Source organism: Topomyia yanbarensis, chromosome 3 (genome assembly GCF_030247195.1).
Source record: "Topomyia yanbarensis strain Yona2022 chromosome 3, ASM3024719v1, whole genome shotgun sequence".
NCBI lineage: Eukaryota > Metazoa > Arthropoda > Insecta > Diptera > Culicidae > Topomyia > Topomyia yanbarensis.
Window position 1 is genome coordinate 324,862,269 of NC_080672.1, and position 17,252 is coordinate 324,879,520.

Below are 17,252 nucleotides of genomic sequence, written 5' to 3' on the forward strand. Positions count from 1 at the left end.
ATGTGAAGTGCAATTTTTTTGAATGAGGGTCATCCCTAACAAATTCTTATCAAAAATATAGCGTTGTTTTGTTTTGAAAATATTTAGGAAAAACTGAAAATGGTTAAACGTTGCTACCCCAGTAGAATGTGAATTTATTCCGGGATCTTAGCTCCAAATCCAATTTGCAAAGCGTTTTTTTTTTTCAAATTAATACTTATAATTTCCGGATTTTTATCACAGAAATCGGCATCAAAATCGATCAAACGAAAAAAAGCTATGGCCAACTGAACGTCTGTTTAGGGTTGCCACCTCTAGTTTGACTTTCAACCGGAGATTTTTACTGATTTGGAATACAGCCCACAAAAGCATAAGAGTCCCATATGGAAAATCAGCAAACTGGGAAAAACGCTGTTCAAGATTAATATATTCATTAAGCCTTATGGATGGGACAACCATGTTTTGGAATTTTTTTTCGATATTTTCTAAACAAATCTGGTAATCTTATTTATGAATTGTGATTCAGTGGTGATTTAGAATACAATCCAACAGATAACTCATTTTCGACAAAAATTCACATGGGACTCGTATGCTTTTATGGGCAGAATAGGCATCACGAGAAACAACGCTTAAACCAGACAGAAATTTGTCTTAAAGCGATTGCTCGATATTTTAGAATACTCTATTCGGTTTCAATTACCTACTGAATTGAACAAATATAAATTTTATTTCGGGAAAGCATAATGCGCCCCACTGTTCTGTGCTGTTCACATAAAGCGGTAAATTGTACGTGTTTGTGAATTGTTTTGTGCGTTTAGATAGATGTACAATTCCGTTTCCCTGGCAACCTGCGAAGAATCCAAGACCACCAGTCACTCTCGCTGTGGAAGATAGGTCGAACGAACATTTCTCTCACCACAGCTAGCAGAAAGAGAAGAGTGAATCCCCAAGAAAGCTGCATCGTATGGGAAGCACACTGCGGTATCTTTCAAAATTATTAACGGGGTGGACGAATTCCCGTTGTTTCTTACTGCAGTCGCCAAAGAGGGTCCAACAAAATAGCAAAGGTCTACTCGCTAATCAACAGTTCCGCTGCAGCAGTAGCCAACGTTAACACCGTAAGAGTTCGTTTGAAACAAATGAATGCAGTACTATAAAAGTTAAAATTATCCGTCGTCTCACCAGACCCGGAGTAATTGATTTAAAGCCCGGAGGTTCGGAGAACGCCCCCGAAAACCGGAGGCTCCGGGTCAAGCCTGAAGAGGTGACAAACTTATTTTTTTTGTATCCAAGCCTAATTATTTGTTCTTCCTTTGCTAAAAGGAATAATAATAATGGTTTGTACTGAAATTCCTGCTTTCAATATTTGGCAATTGTTATAATGAATAACATGTAAAAATTTTAGATCAATTGGTTCAACGGTGTTCGAAATATCCTGATCACCGCGAATTTGCTGTTTGAAAAGTCAATACCGAGATAATCGCGTTCAAAGTTTGAAGCATGCACCTCAGAGGTAGTGTGCCATTAAGTTGTAATTAGTGTTCAGGTCGCTTAACTCTTCATATGTAAGGAATTAAGTTTTGTCATATTTTACACTTATATAAATGAAGCAAAATTAAAAAAAAAACTGTTCGTATTTCTACATACAATCAAAATAATCGTTTGTTTTTAAAGTAATAGAAAAATCGTTCAGTGAAACATTACTTCACTAACAGGCAATGTACAATACTGTGTTACCTTAGAGAAAGCACTTTTTTATTTTCAATACATCGAAGCGAGAGCAGGATTTGTTCAATTCTATCCACGACAAATGGATGATTTCCCGAGTGCACTTGACCGATATTGGAAAAAAGTATCACCACTCACCAGCCAGGAGTGCTGTAAAGGCACTTCCATCCTAATCGGCTTATAAAATTTAAAGGTAAAGAAGTATAGTTGGAATGTTCTTCAGTGACCCTACTTTCTAGAGTTCCTGAGCTTATCAAATCCGTTTTCAACAAAATCTGTTCAATAAATTTCCAACTGCCTTCACGAGGCACTCTACTATGAGAGGGAAGTCCAACTATATTTGGGAAATATTTTTGTTCTGTGCACAAAAAGAGAAGAAAAAAAGCAAGCGCGTAATTTACATTGCTAAACCGGGGAATTTTCACTTGAGCTCTACTGTAATCCTCTGAAAATGATATTTAATATTACCATGCCTAAACCTTCTTCATCTCTACTAACTAATTTTCTCGTTCATACACACACCTGATCATTGACAGTATTAGAAACATTATCATCGCCCTCGTCACTTTGGCCGGGCATGTCATCCTTCCCACCGGTACAAGCTTTCATAGCAACCGTACCTTCAACCCGCCCACCGCCTGCAGCATAGCCTTCCCCTGAAGTCGGCACTGTTTCCTCACTCTCGACGCTGCTGGAAGCTGCATTGTAGATAACCGTGTCATACCGTTGAATAGAGCTATTGTGATCCGTCGGTTGTTTTCGCTCACTTTCCTCATCTTCATCGACATCGGTTGCCCCTCCACCGCTATCGACCGTAACATCGTCGCCGGGAATTGTTTTCCCCGCTTCCTCTCCGGGGAGCAACTTTTCCGGACTACCGGTGTGAAGATTTGCCACTGCCGGAGATATATCAGCTACCACACTAAATTTGTTCGATCCTAGACTTTCCCCCACCGGACAGAAACCTTCGTCAGACACTTGCCTCCGAGTAACAACATCCTGCCCCGGTTCTTCCCTTTGCTGCTCCACCGGTCTTACCTCATCACCCGCCACCACACTGTTGAATTTGTTAAAGTTCTTACTACGCCGTTCGTGTATCACCTCAATCGAATCGTAGTACTCGTCATCACGTGCTCGGTTGAAATTAGGATACCGATCCCTTCCTCTGCTACCATCGTTCGCCATCGACATTTCCCCACTCTCGTTACCTGTTATGCTACTGCTAATCACAAAAATCTGATCAAATTCGTTGCTTAGTTTTTTGCTTTTGATTTTCGCTTTCGGTTTGCGGAAACTTTTCGTCGAATTGCTCCGATAGAGGAAACGGTTGGCCTTTTCACCTGGTAACATGCCACCATTAACCATCCTGCCGTTCAATATTAGCGAGTCTGGCCGGGCCGGTATGTCCGACTTTACGTCGTCGCTGCATTGAGATTTACTAGTTGATTTACCAATGCACGGCTGTGATTCCTCTTGTTCAGGACTATCTTCCTCGGGCACACATGGTTCTAAGCTCGATTGACAGGATAGATTGCGCGGTCCAACGGCCGGCTCGGAGCAGATGGACAGCTGACTCCTGCAATGGAAAAAAATGGAACTTTGTGGTGAATTGTGGTATGACAACAGAAACTGTTTGCGACTTAATTGGGACTGAAGTCCGTTGACCTGCAATAAAGGCCTATCAAAATAACTTCCAATTACTGACGGCAAGCTAACAGAGCAACTATCAAAATCAGGTTTTATGATGACGGACAGGTCGTGCCGTTGAGTCACTCACGCTAGGGGTGCATTAAATACTTACCACGCACGGCGGAATATGTACGATAAGTATACATATGGAAGAAAGTATGTTAGGCTGGGTTATAATCTACGTTAACAAAGGAAAATCTCGTTGCCTTGAGGAATCACTCGCGCTCAAGTCAAGCAAGGTTGTGCTCGACATTTGATTGAAGGTGGTATCCTGTTGAAGTGACAACTGTTTTTAAGCTTTTTCGATGATTTTTTATGAAGGATTTCATGGAAAAAATATCGCCGAATAAGTTAATATTACATTGAACATTATTAGTAGAACATAGGCCCGTGCGCAAGGGGGGGTTTATGAGTTCAAATCCCTCCCATGAGGGTTTTGGGTTATTTTTATAATTTTATTAACTTCCTGTTTTGGAAAAAAAATACTGCGAGCCGTTTTGACACATAGAATGTCATTTAAGTTCGGTCACTCTAAAAACAAGTCGTTGAAGCAACCTTGCGTAAAAAAAGTCAAAACCCTCCCCTTGAAAATTTTCTGCGCACGGGCATGCTGGAACAAACACTAAAAATAGAATCTTGAATCTATGTAAATCTTCTAAGCCTGTTATAAAAACATCACTAGATACAGAAAAATCAAAATAATCATACACACTATTGAAGACACTACACGTTGCCCTTATGGGTTCCTTCTGGCTAGACTCGGCGCAATGGAACTCAAGTCTCAATAAATTCCACGATCTTGTGCTTCTGGGATTTATGAGACAATATCTGGAGCGTCAATTTCACCAGTCAGTAGTTAATCCACGAAAACAGCCTTGAATATGTTCCCATCATTTGGACAATCGACAATTTACAGCGATCGATATACCGCGGCAGATCCACGGGGTTACGCCACGGTTATGTTCTAAGAGCCAAATCAACGGAATCTTGATTGTGCGGCTTAATCTGTTAATCCAAGTCCCCGTGAAAGGATTCCAAACAGTCACTGAAGCTTCTACGACCAAGTACGTGAGAAATATAGCGCTTGTAGACAATATGAATCAATGAACTCCATGAATCAATGAATGCCATTCTTATGATGAAACGGACGTTTCTATTTCGCATTTGCTATAACGTAGGAGTAGTGATCTCTGTAGGACATATGCAAGTTAAGAAGAACATCAAGGTCTCTGACGACTGACACTCTCTCAAGCGAATTTCCAGAAATAACGTAGCTGCAGAGTGTGTGTGAAAGAGATCACCGAGTACTTAGATACACTGAGAGTTAACAAATTTCGATTACACCAATCACAGAAATCATCTAGTTGTCGCTGAAGTGCACTACAATCTGTCGTAGATCGTATAATTAGAAACAGTTTTAGATCATAACCGTTTATAAGTATGTATCCTGCTGGGTTGAGATAGGAAACATCATTGAAGAACAGAGAGAATAGCAAAGATTCTAGACTGCTTCCTTGGGGCACACCTTACATATTTACAAAACTGTGTGATTCAATATTCTCAAACTTTACAGATAGGAAACTATCGACGAGATATGCTTTGAGTCATTCGGTAAAATTAGATGATTCACCCAGTCGTTGAATCTTTGAGATCCGTGTACACTATGTCTACCTGGGATTCTTCTTCGATATTTTTAAGGCAGTATGAAGCGAACGGGGTCAAATTGGTGCGTAATCCTCTGACGTTTTGGTAGTAAATACAAATGCTGAAGGCAGGGTAACGGCGAAGATATTAGTATCAATAGTATCATCCACATGTAAAGCGGGTAGCAGCTCGATCAGAGTGAAATAACAAGACTATAACAGAATGCAATTTTCGTAACATATTACGTTATAAATTTGGTCTCGTTAGTAGTTAAAATAACAGCAAATTATAACAAGTAGCAGCGCGAGATATTGTTTTGCAATCTTTTTGTTTTGAATTTGTGGTAGATCTCCAAATGAGTTCAAAACTTTGCGCCTTAACCGGCGGAAGTAAACTCAGTTGAACGTCCCTGACTAGCGCCAACCCGTTCTGAACGCCATTGTCAATAAACGACCGTGTCAACCATCGCATGCTTGCAAACGTAACCTTGGGATCATAAAAAGGCGAGTAATTACCTACTACGGGCGTAGGTAGTGGATTGGAGTTGGGTCCCAAAAAGAATAAAGGAAGCGAAAGCAGCCCAGGGAGACTAGCTTTAGTTCAGGAAGCAGTGGTCGAGTGTCACTAAACAAATGAAGAGGTGTTTAAGGTGCCTGAGTTTCAGCCATCAGATAAGAAACTACAGAGGTCTGGACAGATCTGATCTGTGCAGAAAATGTAGGGAGAAGGAACACATTGCTAGAGACTGCACAAAGCAACCGAAGTGCATGATCTTCACAAAGAAGGGCGTAACGAACCGCATGACGGCCTTATGCCTAGAGTACAAAAAGACGAAGGCAGGCCAATGATTATCGAGATAACCCAGTTTAATATCAATCATTGCGACATTGCACAAAAACCGTTGCGGCAGTCAACAACAGAAACGAAGTTCGACGTTGCAATTATGAGTGATAGGCGGTTTTCCTATATAAGAGGTGGTGGATTGGACACGCAGGCTTCGTGATCACCAGGATCAACGTGGCGTTTCTAATGACCCTGCCACTTCTAGTTTGCCGATCTGTATATTTCCCATCCTTGCTCTTACTTGAGTACTATGGCTCTAAAATTTTCATAACTTTCCCTTAATAATATTTAGCGAAATGAATGTCGTTAAAAAGTAAAAAAGAAAGTGTGATTACATAAGTCGAAATAAAAAATGAAAAAAGAGATCATTAGTGTAAAGTGACATTCCGGGCGGTTAGGCCCGCTTATTAACACGAGATAGTGCTTACTAAGTCCACCTGATACATGGAGTTGTGCAGAGAAGTAAACCCTAACTCCTGGAGCAACACTTACCGTTTCGTGATGACCATGATTGTTTTCGCCAGAATTTGAAATAATGTTGAGCGGTTAAAAATAAATAATAATCAAACTATAATATTATTATGCTTATGTTCTTCGTGCTGAAAGGGCTGCCGCAAAATGGTAACTGTTTTGTTATCCTTCTCACGAATTGTCAATTCTCAACCCTCTTACATGATTCAACTCCTTCCACTTAGACAAGACCATGCCTATTAGGGTGGCACGAGGATGTATGAAAAAAATTGAATACCGCAGAACCAAGTTAGAAAAATTCGTAATTCTTCAACGAACTCCTATGCTAAATCTGAATAAAATTTGTTGGAGAATGTTTTAGCACAAATGATTCTAAGTTTGTTTGGAGTTTCCTATGAGAAAATAATACATTTTCAATAAATTCATAACTATGCAGCCTGATGCCCCTGAAAAATATATTGTATGCTACATTCTATAGATTTAGTCAAGTAGAACAACTTTTTCTAAAGACAGTTCATAGCTATGACAACTGGATCATGAGTTATTGCAAAATTAAACTTTCGTTGCCCTGAAAGTTATGAAAATAGTGCTGTCTCTGGCTACCCGGCGAGCTGAACCTTCAATCAAGTGAACCTTGACGTATTTGTTGTGGTCACCAGTTATACCGTTGCACTATGGTCCCAAAGCTGTATTTAGGAAGACAAAACTGTTTGCGCCAAAACCGTTGGTTTTAGATATATAGTATCTTCGACAAACTTTGTGAGTACTTTCTTGCCGATTTTTCTATATTAGTTGAATTAGGGTGGTCCTTGTGGTTAGGGTGTTCAAAGTATCAACTTCTTAGATATGTAAAATTCAGCTACATAATGTTCTACAAAGTTATAAATCAATCAAATTGAAGCCACTTATCTGAAGAAACTATGTGGCTATCTCTAACGGTTCATGTGCTATGATTTTTGCAATATTTAAGGTAGGGTGGCTCTTTAAAAATTGGTTTTCTATTAATATCTTTTTATGTGTTAATTTCTCGCTAATACTTTGTTCTAGAGGTTTTTAGAACTTTTATAAATACACATTTTTGCCGAAGCAATGAAGTTTCTATCTCTTTTGTTTGCATAGTTACAGGCGATTTTCAAAACAAAAATGGTTTTTTTCAAAGCTATATATCTTCCAACACTGCAAATAGATTTTCAATCTTGTAATTTCATTTGAAAGATCGAAATTTTTGTAGTTTTTGGTGAAAAAACTGCGAGAGCGTTATTTCTGTAAAATAAATAATTAATTTTTGAAAATGGTGTTTTTTTCAACAAAAATCGTTCATAACTTTTCAAATAGACGAGATAATAACTTTGTTACTTCAGCAAAAATCTTCGCCATTGAAAGTTCTAAAAGTGCTGCAAACAAAGTATTTACGATAAATCAATGTATGAAGTGACAAATGAAAAATAGTGATTTTAAGAGGTCACGTTTTCATCGCTCAATCTCTTATGGTAAAATCAGCTGAGAAATAGTCATTGAGTGTGATAATACCGAATGGCATGGCAATTATATTGGATTTGTAAACGTTTTTGAAAGAACAATCTACCGTACATCTAAATAGTACAGTGGATTTACAGTAGAGCTGCAAACTATCGTTAATTCTAAATCGGCCAACAAAAGTTATCTATGCTCGCTTAAGTAAATCCTTTTTGGTTTGGACTAGTGCTCAAAACGAGTGTTAGAAAGAAAATGTTTTAGTTCACGTCTTGTTATCTTAAAATAAAATCTTGAAACGAGTTTGTTATTCATAGCAGCGGAAATTATTGTATGCTTTTCCAACATTTATGCAATGGTTGAAAGTATAAATTAATTATCGACTATAATGACGGCTGTGGGTAAGTTAAGGAAAGATTCTCATTGTTTTGTTACTTCAAAATAAATAAAAGTAAGAGGTCTGAAAATCGCTAACCGTGAACTGGTAAAATAACTCATAAAGCATATAATTCCCTAGCATCTATATAATGCATGATGACGGTACTTGCTTTATTGGCCCCGTAATAGATAACTTTTATTTAGAGTTTACTATAGTACGCTATTAACAATATTGTGAATTCACGCTAACATATAGTTGTACGGTAAATTGTTGTGTTTTCAAACAGTGTCACATATTCAATAGATTTTCATTATAACACACATTGACTATTTCTTAGTTGATTTTACCCTAAGAGATTGAGCAATGAAAACGTGACCTCTTAAAATCACTATTTTTCATTTGTCACTTCATACATTGATTTATCGTAAATACTTTGTTTGCAGCACTTTTAGAACTTTGCATGGCGAAGATTTTTGCTGAAGTAACAAAGTTATTATCTCGTCTATTTGAAAAGTTATGAACGATTTTTGTTGAAAAAAACACCATTTTCAAAAATTAATTATTTATTTTACAGAAATAACGCTCTCGCAGTTTTTTCACCAAAAACTACAAAAGTTTCAATCATTCAAATGAAACTAAAAGATTGAAAATTCATTTGCAATGTTGGAAGATATATAGCTTTGAAAAAAACCATTTAGCTTTGAAAATCGCCTGTAACTATGCAAACAAAAGAGATAGAAACTTCATTGCTTCGGCAAAAATGTGTATTTATAAAAGTTCTAAAAACCTCTAGAACAAAGTATTAGCGAGAAATTAACACATGAAAAGATATTAATAAAAAACCAATTTTTGAAGACCCACCCTACCTTAAATATTGCAAAAATCATAGCACATGAACCGTTAGAGATAGCCACATAGTTTCTTCAGATAAATTGCTTCAATTTGATTGATTTATAACTTTGTAGAACATTATGTAGCTGAATTTTACATATCTAAGAAGTTGATACTTTGAACACCCTAACCACAAGGACCACCCTAATTCAACTAATATAAAAAAATTGGCAAGAAAGTACTCACAAAGTTTGTCGAAGATACTATATATCTAAAACCAACGGTTTTGGCGCAAACAGTTTTGTCTTCCTAAATACAGCTTTGGGACCATAGTGCGTTGGTGTAAAGCGGAAATATAGTCCAGATGGTATCCGAAACATGTGATCTAAAAGACTTGGGATCGAATTGTAACAGAATTATTTTCATGTATTTTTTGTGTGCAATAATATACGTTGAGCAAATTGAAATTGAAACGAGACTGAAGTGGGAAAGATTCCCATCCCTGTGGAGCTAGAACTGAAACTGCTATATAGATTGCCCCGTAAACTGAAGGTAGGTTAATTGAGTAAGCCGGGCTATATCTGTCACTATACGCCAGCAAGAATGTCTCCGCCCATGAAGCACGATTTGATTTTAACCAAAACTTTTGAACGAATCATCCAGGAATAAAGGTTGGAGTAGCAGTGAATATAACGCTAGAACATAACTTTGCTAAAATAAAATAACACGTTAGAAATAACGGTTATGATCTCCCTTGTTACTTTATGTGTAACTAAAAATTTACATAATAACGTTCCCGCTTTACATGCAGCAAAAAAAAATGAAGAAATGAACTCATGTCCTTCAGATTGTCTATTTATGACGCTCGCATCTGAACTATAAATCCGCCTATGTTGATAGCTGCCTAATTCAGTTTATGACTCACGGTTAACTTGATTGAGGTATCAGCCAGAGTATCCAGATAAATTCAATTTTCTCCAACGATGTAGACACATAAGTATTGTATAAAGAATAACTTTTTAACCAGAAGTCGCAGCCTATTACACTCTTCGGGGAAGTTGTACACGGTACTCGTATCTACCGATATTAGCATAGCAAATATTTTTAGAATACATAGGAGTGTGTCTACGAAATATTAAATAATGTGGATCGTTTATCCATGTTAAATCACATACAAACTTTAAACCATTTGTGCTAAAATATAGTGCAACCTATCAAATTAACATTTTGCATGGTTGAATGAGATCGTGTAGTGAGTAGTTTTAGATCGGTTCTACTGAATTCCAAAATTTGTGCCACCCTAGTGCCTATTCCTCTTGCACAACAAAACAAAAACCTCTAACATTTTTAGTTTACCTGCCAACATTACGTAGTATTTTGTTTTTCTTCTCTTTACATACGTGCAAATTGCCTGCCGAATCATGTAGGTATTTTAGACATTTGCTTTCCAACTTCACTAGGGACATCGAAGAACAGAGAAGAAAAAGAGCCCAGAAAGCAGCCGGAAATCTGCTTTCACATAAGTCTCGACATCCATAACGATAAAATACGGTTTGGTTGACACCTGAGTGTAGAAATTCCGCATACGTGAACTCCCCACCTTATTCTGCTGTTCATTGCGATTCGATGCCATTTGGACTTTATACGAGTGTAGTCCTTTATGTTTTTTGACATTGTGCGTAAATGTTTTGTTTAAATGCAGTTTTTCGCTACTCCTCTCACTGCACTATTGGGATTCCTCTTGAAAACTACGACTGCTCTTGCTGTCAGTTAAACGATGTATCAAATCTAACACCAAATTGGCCTCAGTTAGATACTAAATCCAAACAGTTCACACAACATGTGTGAAAGCCTAAAACAACCGACTGTTATCGAGTGATGTCTCGGTTAGCCAAGCACAGAAACTCTGGGTCTCTGACGAGTATAGGGAAATAACTAAATCCCTAAACCGAGTATAGGGAAATAACTAAATTCAAATGGGTGTACCCCATTAGGCATAAGGACGTTTGTCATACGTGTATATGCTTGAAGAAATCGTTGCTCAAATAAAGGAAGCAGATCGAAAGCTTGGCATACGAAAAGTAAAATAGAATTGCAAAGATTCCATTGATAAGGCCCATATACAATGACAGCGGCATAGCGGCATGTGAAAATTTACAGTGCATGGGAACACATTTGGCATCCCATAATGAGTGCGTTGCGTCAAAAGCGGTATTGCGGTATACTAAAAGTTGAAACTACCTCAGATTTCATTAATTTCTCGACATACAACCGATTAACAGCATATGACTAAAATAGGCTCAACATGCTTGTTTAAAAACAATCTCATTTGCATTAAGGCATGAATAATGCATACTAACTTAGATTAATTCTTAAATTCCTATTCATGCATGGTACAATTTTCCAAGAAGAAAATATGAAGACTTTTTTTCAATAGGTTCAATCTACAAAAGATAGCCTCTCTTTGTTTACTTTCTCTTCCGCGAATTACTCGGTCACCTTTATGATTCCCTTCAACTATTTGCGTAAAAACCTCGGTCTTTCGAAACATACAGATAAATGTTTAAAAAGTTTTATGGTTTTGCAGTAATAAACGAAAGAGAAAGCGAAAAAAGGGCTCTCATTTGCAAATTGGACCTATTGGAAAAAAATCTTCGTATATTCCTTTAAGAACAGCTCATGAAAGAAAGAATGGTGCATTTTATTATTCATTCAACGAATATATTCATATAACTGTTTTTATATTATCCAATATGGGAGATAATATAGAAGCAGCCATATTCATATATTCATTGAACTGTATAATCTGGGATACAGTTCAATAATTATATTCATGACGTCATCAAACGTAGAACTACAGAAACTGTCTGATACGAGAGATTTTTTTCGTGTACTGTGAAAAGTCACCGAAATAAAAAAGGTATCGTCACAAATGTAACAACCTTAGCCTAATGCGTCCATAATACTGCATGCTTCCATAGCTCCAAAGCATAATTTTTGGTAATTATTCTGACTTATTTTTCAATACTTCATTACAGTTATATTGGTAACACATCCAATAAACTTGAAATGTATTTGAACCAAAACTGTTGACTTAAATGAGGAAAGCACCCAGCTAACCTACGTAAAAAATAGAAAAAAATCTACACTAGTAAGGGATAAATATCTAGCATTGTATTTTTCATATCACGGTGTCTCGATAAAGTCATACGATGGTATGGTATTGCAAAGTGTAGTTTTTTCTAACCCGAAAAATGGGGGTAAGGTTTAAATATCTACAATAAATAAAGGCTTGCGATTAATTTTATGTTTTTATGAATTATGCCTATCGTCCATTATGCCTAACGTCCATTATGCCATTCGTCCATTATGCCTAACGTATATTATGCCAATCGTCCATTATTCCTAACGTCCATTATGCCTAACATACTTATGCCTAACGTACTTATGCCTAACGTATTTATGCCGAACGTCGCGCACCCAAATTCAAATAGTTCATACAACATCGTCTAACTGCCAGCACGTTGGTGTACTGACGAGTGAAACACGAAATATTAAAGTCTGTCTTTGCCGTGAGACATGTTGGCTAAACTTGAGCAATTCGTAGTAATGCTGCCAAAACTCGACTCCTGCCAGCAGAAGACAAAATATTAGTCCGTAAGATTTTAAACCTGTTTATGCAACTTTTAAAAGTTAGGACTTGTATCCGAATGCGCAAATTGATTAATCTACTCCATTTTCCTTGAGAAAAAGACAGGTTGCATACTCGCAGGGGTTTGGATCTCATGCCAAAAGACAGTTCGTTTCCCTATACTCGTCAGCAACCCAGACTTTCTGTGCTTGGCTAACCGAGGTATCACTCGGAACCAGAAAGAATAAGAAAGTGCTTTAGGCGTTAACCCATGCTGTGTGAACTGTTTGCATTTAGTGTCTAACTGACACACATTTGGTGTTAGATTTGATACATCGTCTGACAGCAAGTTGGTGTTAGTTACTGAGGAGTGCCCTTATGTGCAACTTGCATTTTTTCCCTTTGGAAAAGACAGGTTACATACGATTTCGCCTTTATGATCCTTCATACTATACGAAGATCGATTTTGGTCATTTTTTGCCGTTCAATTGCAGTTCAAACGTGCGTTGTACTGTATCAAAACACGGCTTACCATAGATTGGACCATTCCAAGTTTTTTGCTAGATGTGGTAGATATTCAGATTTTCTAAGTACGAGCGCAAAATTTTTTCACGTTGCTAATGATCTTTCCACTCGTTTTTCGCAACGGTTGCAAAATTGTTAGTGAAATTTGAACAATGTAAATAATACATATTGAACTAATTCCATGCAAAATTTCAATGAAAAATACGTAACGGAAAAATAAATATAGATATTTTAAAGTGCAATATGCTTCCGTTTATTACCGAAGAAAGGCTTGTATACCATATAACAAGCTTGCAATATTTATTCCCAATAGGTCAAAATTAGATTAAACCAAGTTGTGCATTAACGGAGCAAGACCTAACTTAAAATTAGGTTGGATTTTTGTGTTTCGAGTTTATCTCGTCAGTAATTAGCACCAACTTGAGGTCAAGTTAGACGATGTATGTAAACTTGGCATTCGTTAGCACTTGTTAGACACAATATCCAAACACGACATTTATGGTGCACCAAAGCAACTGGTAAGTTCCGAGTGATGTCCCGGGAATCAAAGCCAGAAGCTCCCGAAAAAACAAAAACAAACGCTTGTCTTTTGACAATGAAGTCAAGCACCTGGAACTATACAATATTTATTCCCAAAAGGAAAAAATGGATTAAAACAATTTGTGTATTAAGGAACGTCTTGAATGTCGTGTGACTATTGGAATATAGCGTCTAACTGGTGCTAATTTGGGTACTATCTTAGATACATCGTTTAACTTGGCCTTCAGTTGATGCTAGTTACTGACGAGATGAATTCGAATGATAAAAATCCTGGTTAAAGGTATATGGACATGCAATAGACCGAAACGAATGCTGCACCCAGCTTGTAAATAATTCTTAGATTTTGTTAGTTTCCGCTGCAGTTACACAATTGAGACACATGGTGCACTACTATGCATCTTCATCGTTTCCATGCACGTGTGATGTATATTAGGGTGGGACAAAAATTAGATTCCAGCTCCGAGCAACTTTTTGGGTATCATTTTGGGTACCCAGAACAATTATGCAAATTTTTGGCTCAATCCATGAAACTATATTTTGGCGCCCACTGTTTAAGGTTTACATGGGATTTTGCATGGGAAAATTAACTTTCACAAATTAATTTCTCCCGGAGTCGCCCATTACTTCTTAAATATAAATCGTTATGTGGCTTCTATAGGAAATTTAACAAAGAAATAAAGTCTCGAAAACCACGAAACGATCTGACGATTGAGAAAAAATGTTATTAAGCAAAAACCAATTGATGCTCTGACGATTGATAACATATTTATTTTTTCTAGCACCACTACTGTTGGTTGTCCAATTATACGTAATTTTGTTTTGATCTTCTCTTAATGTGTCTAAATCATTTTTTTATTCTATTTGGCCACTTCGCAAGAGTTTTGAGGAATAAATTGAGGTTGCTTTTGTACATAATAAGAAAAACTTAATAATTTTGCATATAATTCGACCTTCAGCAGCTATGAAATTTTCATCAATCTTCAGGGCATCAATCGGTTTTTGCTTAATAACTTTTTCCACTAGCATCAGATCGTTTCGCGGTCTTCTAGGCTTTGTTTTCTTGACAAATCAGATATCTATTTATTTTTAGGAGGTAACGGAGGGCTCTTGGAAGAATTATTTTGCAAAAGAAGATTTCCCATTACAAAATCCCATATAAACTTTAAACCTTGGGCGCAAAAGTATAGTTTCACCCGATCGGAGCTTAAAATTTGCAGAGTTGTTCTGGGAGCTAAATGGGACCCAAAAAGTTACTCGGAGCTAAATTTTATTGTTTTCATATAACCATGTATATATTTCAGTGCAATGATTTCAATCAAATGTCGAAATCAAAAAATAGTGGTCGAATATTATTCGGTAAGGAATGATATTACCAATTATTACGAAATTCTTAGGTATTATGTTAAAATCATTTAGTATTTAGTATTCTAATATTTTTACGAAATAAAAATCCTAATTTTAGCTTTTTTGGGCATCCCAACTAGGTCCACTCCATTAATATGCCGAAATAATTTCACGGAGCTAGGTATTCTATATTTCGATCAGTCACTATAGTAATCATTACCCCTTATCAAATCAAGAAAAAACCATCTACAACACACTAGCAAATGGAAAATTGGGGAGCGACTGAGTCATCATGATATTTCCATTTTGTCGGTTACTGAAAAACTCTCTAGTATATAAAGAGTCAAAGGTCACTGATATCAAGTTTCGCTACTTCGGGTAGTCACCTTTTTGGCTCTTTTATTATTTAATTCCGTTGCTTATGTGGAAATGGTGTAGTCAGCAGAAAACTAAATAGCTCAATTTGTACGTTTTTCTCTATAAATATTTTCGACAATTGTTTTCTATCATTTACAAAATATGGATTTGTTTTCGGTGCCAAGTAAAACAATTACTGAGAATTTACACACCAATGTCAAATTTGATATGGTGGTGTCTGTGGAGTCATCAGTGCGATAGCATCACATAAGCTGTCTATATAACAATTATACGAACACTCTGGCACTATAACGAACATATACATTCCATCTAGAATCAACAAACAATTTTTTATGAACTTGTGATTTACGTATAGTAGCATTAAAGTTTATAAACTAGGTACAATTCCACCTAACAGAAAGATGCAATATCTATTCATTTAAGATAAAAACTATTTTTTATTTTGATAATAATTTGGTGTTGGCTACGACACTTGAGAATATGTTTATTCATTTGGAACATGTGCTCTCTTTACCCAAGAGAAAATGTTTCTTAAAAGTTTTTATTCACACTCTTCTAATATTACCACATTCATTGAATTTATGCTCTTTCCGATTACAACGCATTTCTTCAGTTCGTTAACGCCAAACCACATGAAAGTCATAAATCTTTGACTATAACCACATAGTAAAAGTGGAACATCGTACTCGCAGCGATATGTACTACATTGTCGGTACAGTAGGCTTGCGGAAAGACTATCAAAGGCAAAAACACATACGTAGATTTATTGTTAAAAGATGTACAATGCACAGTTCAAATGCAAAGTACCACATCCATCAGCATACCAATCCAGCCGAAGGGGAAAGCCTATGTTCATTTCCATAGCCTAAGTACACATCAGTTTCGTTCGCAAGGCACTCGCCCGAAGACATATGATATCTTCATTGGACCATCTAACGGATATTGCCATCATTTCTCTCTGGACGTCCAAGAAAACGGATTTCCATTTCGTTCAAAATTGGACACACATCAAACATATTCCACTGGGAATCACTCTCTGTCGCTGACACAATATGCTACAGAGTGTATGAGTGGTGAGTCTATAGAGCCACTCTGGTAAGGATTGTCGGTCGGTGGACGGGCTACCGGGGCGGAGTGGACATCCACGTGGGACAAAGTGTGTGCTATTCGGAGAAAAAAATTGCCCATCATACGCAATTTATGCATTCTGCAGTGGACTGTGTGTTCCAGAGTAATTGATGAATATGAAAAGCTCAGCTTGGGATATTCAGTCCATTCTAGCCGTTGTGGTTTGGGCGGTACCGCTTTATGACAGATGTTGACAAAATGAGAAATTGGACCTCTCGTGTGGTTTGCTGTGCTTCCAGATGAAAACGTCTAGCAAACGAGACATGCATATTTGATATTTTTATTTGTTCAAACCATTTCTCATTTCATCCAGTTGGTGATGGATGGAACTTGAGATTGGTAGTCTTTTCACAGTTGTTTCTGTTTCCAAATATTGTCACTACAGTGAAGTTTGATAATTTATTTTTGGCTGATTCTTCATTATTATTATACCAAACTCTTATTCCTGAAACTTTCGCTGTGCCAGCCGAGGTGCCTTAGTTATGATCAAGTATCCGACTCTGGTTGGATCGTTGCTAACATTAGTCATTATGCATTGAATATTTCTTAGGTTATTCGTGTGTGCAACTTATTTTCTGAAGCCCACTATAAAATTAGATATGTGTGTGCATATTTTTATTGTAAGGTTTGAAAAGCTTCAAAAGCATGGCCTGTAGTGTATTGGCGCTG

At 37.0% G+C, this 17,252-nt stretch overlaps 1 protein-coding gene across 2 annotated transcripts in view; it reads right to left on the reverse strand.

Moving 5' to 3' along the window:
* Window positions 1-1,291: 1,291 nt before the first annotated feature.
* Window positions 1,292-17,252, reverse strand: part of LOC131687304 (uncharacterized) — a 112,126-nt gene continuing 96,165 nt past the window's right edge. For both annotated transcript variants that reach the window (XM_058971383.1, XM_058971382.1), the window contains exon 8: window positions 1,292-3,283. In XM_058971383.1, coding sequence (XP_058827366.1) covers window positions 2,218-3,283 — 1,066 coding nt within the window. In that variant the 3' untranslated portion in view covers window positions 1,292-2,217. The remainder of the gene's footprint in view (window positions 3,284-17,252) is intronic.